Source organism: Palaemon carinicauda, chromosome 8, assembly GCF_036898095.1.
Source record: "Palaemon carinicauda isolate YSFRI2023 chromosome 8, ASM3689809v2, whole genome shotgun sequence".
In the NCBI taxonomy this organism is placed as follows: Eukaryota; Metazoa; Arthropoda; class Malacostraca; order Decapoda; family Palaemonidae; genus Palaemon; species Palaemon carinicauda.
Window position 1 is genome coordinate 5,948,393 of NC_090732.1, and position 10,854 is coordinate 5,959,246.

The 10,854-nt window shown below is 37.8% G+C and overlaps 1 protein-coding gene across 1 annotated transcript in view; it reads right to left on the bottom strand.

Moving 5' to 3' along the window:
• Positions 1 to 7,566: 7,566 nt before the first annotated feature.
• Positions 7,567 to 10,854, bottom strand: part of LOC137645613 (tubulin beta-1 chain-like) — a 368,504-nt gene continuing 365,216 nt past the window's right edge. Inside the window, exons 2-4 of the mRNA XM_068378416.1 lie at positions 10,808 to 10,854; positions 9,901 to 10,145; positions 7,567 to 9,447 (exon numbers count right to left, since the gene is read on the bottom strand). The exon at positions 10,808 to 10,854 is cut by the window's right edge and continues 189 nt beyond it. Coding sequence (XP_068234517.1) covers positions 8,629 to 9,447; positions 9,901 to 10,145; positions 10,808 to 10,854 — 1,111 coding nt within the window. The 3' untranslated portion in view covers positions 7,567 to 8,628. The remainder of the gene's footprint in view (positions 9,448 to 9,900; positions 10,146 to 10,807) is intronic.

A 10,854-nucleotide genomic window follows, 5' to 3' on the forward strand; every position in this document is an offset into this window, starting at 1 on the left:
AATAAGCCACTTGGTTAATGGGATATGAACTCCGGCTATACATTAGAGCACCTGGGTGTTTTCTGCAAAATGCATGAGTCATTTTTTTCTGATGATTTGTTCTACAAATGTTTGTATGTTCATACCCTCGTTATATCATATATATTGCAAAATTCTCTATCAATAAATGAGTTCTCTTGAATATATCGTGAGACGAAACTGGTCAGGATTCACTCAATGTTTTAATTTTCCTTTTAGTTTATTGCCTCTGACATTTCATGTGAATTTTATGCATGTATATATATATATATATATATATATATATATATATATATATATATATATATATATATATATATATATATATATATATATATATGTGTGTGTGTGTGTGTGTGTGTGTGTATATATATATATATATATATATATATATATATATATATATATATAAATATATATATATATATATATATAAATATATATATATATATATATATATATATATATATATATATATATATATATATATATATGCTAAGCTACAACCCTAGTTGGAAAAACAGGATGCTATAAGTTCAAGGGCTTCAACAGGGAAAATAGCCCAGTGAGGAAAAGGAAACAATGAAATAAGCTATGTGAAAAGTAGACCTAATGATAAATTCAAGTAAAATGTCGATAGAAAGAGCTAGTGATTATTTCAACCTCCCTGCCATACGAACCCAATAGAGCGAGAGCTAGCAGTCATTTATTTACCGGAGATGACCAAAATTCTAGTGGACATTTTTGGAAAGGGTCTACCATGGGACATCCAAAAATGTGTATCTTTAAGTTTGGCAGTGGTGGGTGTGGATTTTATTAACCCCTTTTGTCTGAAAACGGGCTTTAAATTTTTCGGCAAAATTTGGGGGTTGGTGAAAGTAAATTGGCTGCAGCTCCTCTCACACTGGGCCTAGAATAAATAACTATATACCAAAATGATGCTATTGATGAGTAGATTTATTTGATATTAAACTAAATTAATTAATTTATTATTAGAGGTCACCAGGGGTCAAAAGGTCAAGTTCAGCCCTTTGAAATGCCGGATTTGGGTTTTAGTTGTATTTTGGCTAAATAAGACATCAAAATTTCCAAAAGGTTTACTAAATATGCATAAAATATAAAAAAAGAGATACAAATAAAGTTTTTTGAGGAACGTGGGATCTATTCCAGCTATATTACTAGTATGGAGATCTCTAAAAATCTATTTCCTTTTCTTCATCCGAGGAATGGTTGATCTCATCATCATCATCATCATCATCATCATCATCATCATCATCTTCCTGTACATCAAATTCTTCAATGGTTAACTTATCAGGAATATTTGAGCCAGTGAACCAGACAATCATCAATCTGCCATTCTGGAGTTTCCAGCCATGTCCTTCAGGACCAAATGAGTCTGGATCGGCTTCCCTTGCATTCCTCCATTTGTGTGCAACAAAGTTAGTTCTTAGCAACTTCTGTTGCAACACTCCTTGGCAAGGAGGAAGACAACAGGGGTCTGTAGTTTTGATTTTATCCGATGGATCAGTTTCCTTCTTAGGGGCATACAACTTGCGGAAAAATTGAAGCCTGGCTTCATCAACACTTGTCAGGTTCCGAACTCCATAGACAATGCACAAGTACTCTTCAACTACAGCAGCAACATCTGGATCGATGACATCTGAGTCTCCAAGGTGACTAATTGCTGATGTGAACCTAGGATTGTTTTTCATTATTTCAAATGGCTTCAATTTTGCTTTTCTCATAAAACAGGCTGTGTAATTACAGCCTGTCAGCGCATGGAAGCTTGGTAGAGCATTGCATATAGCTCCAGTCAGTTTGGTTGCAAGATGTGACATATCTATGAAACGCATGGAATTTCTAAAACTCAGTCCAGCATCCATCCAAATCCGTGCATTAAGAAACCTAGCATGGTAGAGAATGATGATGAAGACGTCATTGTCGTTACTGCGAATGGCAATCACTGGGACCACATCATGGTTAACAGCAACAAAGTTTGCATGGTACAGTAACCGTGTATCAGCTTCTTCATGCCTGCACTGAAGTTCATGAACCAGGATCCTGTTGACAGTTTCACGTGCTGAAGTGTAAAGGTAGCATTCATGTTCCACTGCAAAGTCGACCTGATGTCCCTGAAGAATCGATATACATCTATCTGATGACCATTCATCCTTCAAGAAGGCCAAAAACTCTGTTTTGAAATGTGATGTGCTCCTAGCCGTGTTGAGATCTGGTGGTCTTTTCTGTGACGAGCCAGTGATTATGTAGGTAATGGGTGTCCTACCACACAAGCCATGTTCAATGTCCTTGATACTTGGCCCATTAGGATATGTGTCACAGGCTATGTGTACAATTTCACCAGTGCTACAAGCTTATTTCAAAATAGACATTGCCATCCCCCCCTAGGTGGATGGCATGTCGAGCGTACGGAAGAAGAACATAGCATCAATAATATACACATCAGTCCTGTCTGGTATGGCATTCAAGGTTCCCATTGCTTCTAATTTTTCCATTAATGTCCTCTTTGATGTCTTGTTCATATCACCGGTTATATGACACAATGAGAAAGGAACTGGAGTGAGAGGATAGGACAGGTCAATACAGAGATCAAGTTATTGCGTTACCGACGAATACAGCAGCCTTCTAAATATGTCTCTGGTGCATTTTTCTTCCTTGATCTGTTTGTCCTTTGTGGTGAATTTAACTTTTACTGCATCCTGTGTGACATTTATCACCTTTCTTTGCTTAACAGTCCGTTCAAAACGCCCACCATCTACATTACATTCATTAACAAAAACTTGATGCCAGGTAGATCCAGTTTCTTTTGACTGCAGAAGTCTGTCTTTCACACCATCCAGTGTTTAGGCAATACAGAGTATCATCATTAACAGTGAATTGATTGAGCGTGTTCTCCACCTCTGTGATCGTGCTCTTAAGGTATGCATTGTCTTTGGCTATCCTTGATGGCTTTATTCCCGTATTGCATCATCCACCAGTGTGATTCCAGCCATTTCCAGGACACAACTCACAAAGGCTCCCCTAAAAGATCTTGTCACTGTCAACCCCATACGGACTGCAACATTCTGTGTAAATGCAGCAATACCCTTTTGGCTGGATGCGGCATCCCTATTCACAGCTTGCTGTAAGGTAATAGCAAATGCACTTCTGGAAAAGGTATTCCTAGTTCTCTGCACAGAGAGTGCACCTGCTTCAAAACTTTGCTTGATTTCGGGATGTGTCATTTCCATATTAAGCAGATTGAGGTGATACAATGACATCCAACGGGCATAGCTTGGCTTGTGAGTTGCAAATAATATAGGAATCATTGAGCCAAAAGCATAGATGTAGAGGTCTAGGTCATATGACCTGCTGGCCCTGTCAAAAAGCATGAATATGTGAATGAGATCAATGTAGAGAAACAAGAACCTAGCAGTAGAGCCATGATGACCCTGACGAGTCTGATCATAGAATTTACCATATCTTTCCAACAAATTACAAATTACAGCGGACTCCAATAATGTCAAAAGTGATTGGGGTGATGGGTCTGCAGAAAATGAATTCAACAATGCCATGCATTCATTTGGTATTCCACCTTCTACCAAAAATTGCTTAAAATGCAGAATCTGCCAGGCAAGTGCAAACAGGAGATGGATACGCTTGCATCTGTTAAAATGTTTTCCACCAATGAACCCTCGTACTGAACCATGAGCCAACACATCAGCCAAGCTAAGAACCTTGGTACAACCAGACGATTCAACAATATAACCTAATGCGCTGAAATAGGCCATGGAAATATGAAATGCACCAAAACAAACAAAGATATTGTCAAAGAGAGAGGATTATTGTGCTTGGTTCTGGAGTGCAGGTTTTGCGATAACAAGGTCACATGTCACTATAGCATATGCCTCACTGCACTCACTTGCAACCTTTTGAGACCTGACCAAATTTTCTTTAACTACATCCAATCTTGTTGGTGGCAGTTCAATATTTTCCATATACCCAATCTACTGCAAAGGGATTCTGTCCTCTGTGACCAAGATATTCCAGCCTGCCACATAGGGGTGCTGGACATCAGGCAGCAGCAGATTAACCAGATGATATTAATTTTCTTTGCTATCTCCAGGCTGGATTGTGGATCTTATGAATATTTTTCAAATTCGAACCTCGACAGTGATGGCTTTCTTTTATATGGGATGATTTGTCGCTGAGGCGCATCAAATATTCATCGTCTTTTCACAGGTACTTTGTCAGTAGTTGCATCAGTATTCGTGGTCCCTTCAGTTTCAGCACCTTGCATCACACCTGCAGCAGGCCTATTCTGGTAGCATATCACAATGGTGTCATGAGGAGAGTCTTTGCCAGATAGGGTTTCTGTCAGCTCGTCATAATTATCCTAAGCAAGACCTGTGGAGAGACCAACTTGAGGTAAAAGCATATCAGGTAAAAGCTGCCCTTCTGCTGTGATTTTTGACGCTATATCCGTCTCAATTGATTCAGCTGTGTGATAACTTACCGCATAACCCTAGTGATTAGGAATTTCCACAACTCTGCGACTACCAGTGAGGGTTTTCATTCCGACTCCCAGACAAAGATGCTTGGATGGTTTTACTCATCCCCGCCTGGTACAGAAAATAACATCCTGAGATAGTGAGACTACCCTTCGTTTTACTTATTCACTAGGCTTATCTTTATTTTGCAAGACTCAGAGAAGTGTGGTAAAAACCAAATGAAGAAGGTCTGGAATTTCTACTTGCCCTTTCTTAAAATCCTCAAGTGACAAGGACACGGGCAATTCAGGTGTACACTTACAAATTTCAAGGATGTTAAAACACAATGTAGAGGTTGTTTTTATAATATTTTAAAGACAAAACAGGTGCACACACAAAGTCAATAAAACAAATCTCAGTAATATAGGTGAACCATCTATCAACTAAATTTGAAACGGTTTGAGGAGTAATTTTCACGGGAACCATTTAATACTGACTTTTGTCATATCAGTCATATTGCTGGAATAGATTTCATATTCTTCAAAAAACTTTATTTATGTCTCTTCTTTATATTCTATTCATATTTAGTAAACCCTGGGCAAATTTTGATGTCTTATTTACCAAAATACAGCTAAAACCCAAATCCGGCATTGCAAAAGGCTGACCTTGACATTTTGACCCTTGGTGACCCCACATAATCATTTAATTAATGTTGTCTGATATCAAATAAATCTGCCGATCAATAGCATCATTTTGGTATATAGTTCTTTATTCTAGACCCAGTATGAAAGGAGCTGCAGCCAATTTATTTTCCTCCACCCCCATATTTTGCCGAAAAATTAAAAGTCCGTTTTCAGACAAAAGGGGTTAATAAAATCCACACCCACCACTGCCAAACTTAAAGATACCCATTTTTGGATGTCCCATGGTAGACCCTTTCCAAAAATGCCCACTAGAATTTTGGTCATCTCCGGTAAATAAATGGCTGCTAGCTCTTGGACTACAACTATTAATTCCGTGCTGCTCGAACGACTTCGTTAGGGATTATCGATTCTAACGAGTATCACGCATTTTACGAACACGAACAGACTGTGAGAAATCACCGTATATTGGTTTCAGCCTAATTAACCTTTGAGAAGGATCTTGAGTCGGATATATGAGTTCGTGTAGGCTACATATCATCATCATCTCCTTCTAGGCCTATTGACGCCAGTCATCTCTATCTTGACCTTTTAAATCAATACTTCTCCATTCATAATCTCCTACTTCACACTTCATAGTCCTCAGCCATGTAGGCCTGGGGCTTCCAACTCTTCTAGTGCCTTGTGTAGCCCAGTTAATTATTTTTTTGGTTGGTGAGTGCAAAGAGCATGTCCAAACCATCTCCATCTGCCCCTCACCATGATCCCGTCCACACATGGCACTCGAGTAATCTCTCGTAGAGTTTCATTTCTAATTCTGTCCTGCCATTTAACGCCCAATATTCTTTTGGGGGCTTTGTTCTCAAATATACAAAATCTGATGGATATTGTTTCATTGTCATACCACGACTCATGTCCATACAGTAACACCGATCTCACTAATCTGATGTATAGCCTGATTTTTATATGTAATTTCAGGCGATTTGATTTTAAAATTTTGCTTAGCCTAGCCAATGTCTGATTTGCTTTTTTTAAATCGTTCATTAAACTCAAATTGTAAAGACCATAGTTCCTAAATATCTAAATTATTCCACCTCATTAATTTTTTCTCCTTCCAATGATATTTCATCTTCCATTGCATTTTCAGTTCTTATCATCTCTGTCTTTCTTATATTTATCTTGAGCCTAACCTATTGTGATATTTCATGCATTCTGGTAAGCAAGCTTTGCACGTCCTGCTAATAAGGACAGCGTCATCAGCATACTCTAGGTCAGCTAATGCCCTGTTAACAATCCAGTCTAATCCTTCTCCACCATCCGCAACTGTTCTATGCATTACAAAATCCATGAGGAGGATAAACAACATAGGTGACAACACATGATATTATAACAGCAATATCCAATAGGTCAGGTCGAGTAACATATTGCCTTTATCTAGTCCGTGATCGAAAAAAAAACAAGAGAGGATGGAAAAAGAATCAGGCTTAGTCAGTAAGGAATCAAGGAAAGGTTTCAAGGGTCAATTAGAATGAAGATAGGTAGTAGGCTGGCCAGGGCACAAGCCATCAGTTGAGATACTACCGCTAGAGAGTTATGGGGACCTTTGACTGGCCAGACAGTACTACATTGGATTCTTTTATCTGATTACGGCTCATTTTCCTTTTGCCTATGCATAAACCGAATAGTCTGGTCTATTCTCTACATAGTCTCCTCTGTCCTCATACACTGCTAGAGTTATGGGGTCCTTTGACTGGTCAGACAGCACTACATTAGATCCTTCTCTCTGGTAACGGCTCATTTTCCTTTTGCCTATGCATAGACCAAATAGTCTAGCCTATTCTTTACATATTCTCCTGTTCCCATACACCTGCCAACACTGAGATTACCAAAAAATTCTTCTTCGCTCAAGGGGTGAACTACTGCACTGCAATTGTTCAGTGGCTACTTTTCTCTTGGTAAGGGTAGAAGAGACTCTTTAGCTATGGTGATTAGCTCTTCCAGGACACTCCAAAATCAAACCATTGATCTCTAGTCTTGGGTAGTGCCATAGCCTCTGTACCATGGTCTTCTTGGATTAGAGTCCTCTTGCTTGATGGTACGCTATTCTATCTTATTTCTCTTCCTCTTGTTTATTAAAGTTTTTATAGTTTATATATGAAAGATTTATTTTAACGTTGTTACTGTTCTTAAAATGCTATATTTATTTCCTTATTTCCTTTCCTCACTGGGCTATGTTTCCCTGTTGGACCCATTGGGATTATATCAACCTGCTTTTCCAAATAAGGTTGTAGCTTAGCAAGTTATATAATAATACTAATAATAATAATAATAATAATAATAACTCCCGATTTTTTTATTTAGTAGGGCATAAATAGGAAGTCTGAACTCACTACGAGTCCTTTTCTAATAAAACAATCACATTCTTTAGATTCATTTATTGAGTTTCATTATTTTTTTTTCCAATGGAATGGCACTTTAAGGCATGGTACCACGGGACCAATTAGTAACAAAGCTAGTTGACACACACCGCCTGACATTTGGCAGCAGCTGATTTAAATTTTTGTTTTCCTCACCAACGGCTGGAACATATCGTAAATTACAAAACTATTCTATCTGTTAAATGACGCACTCGGTATAATAAACGCCTTTCATAACATTAATGGAGCCACTGCAACACACATGGCTTTGGAGTATACAAAAATATGAATAAACCGCTGGGTAATAATGGCACATTTTGTAATTCAAGTGAAACTGAATTGAAATTTTGTAGGTTAAATCAAAAGACACTTGACGTTCAAAAAAAAAATTGTCAGGATATCTCCCGATGGATTACGGAGAAGGAAATTGGCAATGATTCATTTACTCATGTAAACTGCCCATTTGTTAGCACATGACATTAAAGCACTTTGTGAAGGGAAGGCGTGGGATACACCTTCCGTTTACTTGTGTTTCTTACCTAAATATAGCACCAGCAAACAATAATATATAATTTATAAGATGATTCTTGAATAGTTTAGATTAAATAGGATTTAATAGGAATTAGGGAAGAATATTAGACAAATAAATGCGATAAAAAATCTCAAAGAATTTACTCCTTAATTGATAAAAAAAGCAGTAAAGCAATGATAGGAGTGTAGTGTGTGAAATATATTAAGAATAGGGAGAAGAAGAGTAAGAAGAAAATAGAATAAAAAGGAATAAAGAAAGGGGTTACCCAAAGATATCATATTAATAAAATTAGATATTCATCTTGGAAATGAGCAGCCCTATGATTGTAAATGTGTACTTTCTAATAAAATATGAAAAAAAAGATATGTTTTCCTTGACATTTCTGATCGGATTAGCATCAAAAGGAACGAGAGGTGACTGGAGTCACGAAATGTTTTGAGAAAATCACTCTGGCGCATTTGTCATTCCAAATCCGGAGAGCGACGTTTGTCATTCCCATTTCACGACCAGCAAGAAGGAGGACAAGGTCCTTCTTAATCTGTTTCCTCCTGAGCGTCTTCCTCCTCGAAATCTTCCTCGTCGTCGACTGTGGCATCTTGGTATTGCTGATACTCGGAGATGAGATCGTTCATGTTGGATTCTGCTTCTGTGAACTCCATCTCGTCCATGCCTTCTCCGGTGTACCAATGAAGGAAAGCCTTTCTCCTGAACATAGCAGTGAATTGCTCGGAGATGCGCTTGAAAATCTCCTGAATGGCGGTGGAGTTACCGATGAAGGTGGACGCCATCTTGAGACCACGTGGTGGGATGTCACACACGGCTGTCTTGACGTTGTTGGGGATCCATTCGACGAAGTAGGAGGTGTTCTTGTTCTGGATGTTAAGCATCTGTTCGTCGACCTCCTTCATGGACATCTTACCACGGAACACGGCGGCAACGGTGAGGTAGCGTCCATGTCGGGGATCACAGGCAGTCATCATGTTCTTAGCATCGAACATCTGTTGGGTGAGTTCGGGCACGTTGAGAGTTCTGTAACCAACGGCGTTGCGAGCTGTGAGGGGAGCGAATCCAGGCATGAAGAAGTGGAGACGAGGGAAAGGTACCATGTTCACAGCCAATTTCCTGAGATCAGCGTTCAGCTGACCAGGGAACCGAAGACAGGTGGTAACGCCAGACATTGTGAGGGACACGAGATGGTTAAGATCACCGTATGTTGGATTCTGTAGCTTGAGGGTTCTGAAGCAAATGTCGTAGAGAGCTTCGTTGTCAATACAGTAGGTTTCATCTGTGTTCTCGACTAGTTGGTGGACGGAGAGGGTTGCGTTGTAAGGCTCTACGACAGTATCTGAGACCTGGAAGCAGAATGATGGCATCAGTTCATTTGTACTTAACCGTATGCTATGTAAACAATTTAGAGTAAATGCATACGAGTTTATGGGTACATATATAATACAACAAGTCTAACATAACTTGTTTCTCAGATCGTTTATTTATTTCCTTATTTCATTTCTTCACTGGGCTATTTTTTCCTGTTGGAGCCCTTGGCTTATAGGATTTTGCTTTTCCAACTAGGGTTGTAGCTTAGCTAGTAATTATAATAATAATAATTGATCATTACAGAAGATTAATAGACGGTTGAAAGCTAGTTTGTTGCTAAAAGAATTGCTAAAACATATTACATTGCAAAATAATTATTCTTAATTTATAATAATAATAATAATAATAATAATAATAATAATAATAATAATAATAATAATAATAATAAAAAGAACATAGACCCATGGTCTGGAAGTTCTGGAACTAACCTTGGGCGATGGAACAACGGAGTAGGTATTCATAATTCTGTCTGGGTACTCTTCGCGAATCTTGGAGATGAGGAGTGTTCCCAGACCGGAGCCAGTGCCTCCTCCTAGGGAGTGGGCCAACTGGAATCCTTGGAGACAATCGCAATTTTCCGCTTCTTTTCTGACGACGTCGAGGACGGAATCCACCAATTCGGCTCCTTCAGTGTAGTGACCCTTTGCCCAGTTGTTGCCAGCGCCGCTTTGACCTAGTGGTAAGATGTACAATTAGTCGCTGTGGGAGTTATTTCAAAGTTATTTTTTCTGTTTATGTTCAGCGTGTGTTTCCTTCTTCGATCAGACTAGGAGAGGCAATAGGTTAGCTGACCTATTGGACATTGCTGTTATTATATATATATATATATATATATATATATATATATATATATATATATATATATATATATATATATATATATATATTCCTGCTTAGAAATTGTAGAGGAGCCTGACTGATCAAGATAAAATAACAAAACATTCATATCGATAACAATCAAATCGATTTATATCATAACAATCAAATCGAATAATATCGTTAACAATCAAAGTTTTATATCGTTAACAATCAAATCATATATCGTTAATAATAAAATCGATTCATATCATTAACAATCAAATAGATTTATATCATTAACAATCAAATCATATATCGTTAACAATCAAATCATATATCGTTAACAATCAAATCGATTTATATCATTAACAATCAAATCGAATAATATCGTTAACAATCAAATCAATTTATATCGTTAATCAAATCGACATAGATCGAGCAATAATAATAATAATAATAATAATAATAATAATAATAATAATGATAATAATAATAATAATAATAATAATAATAAAGCGAATCCAAATCTATACACACCAAAGACGAAGTTGTCAGGTTTGAACAGCTGGCCGTAAGGTCCAGCT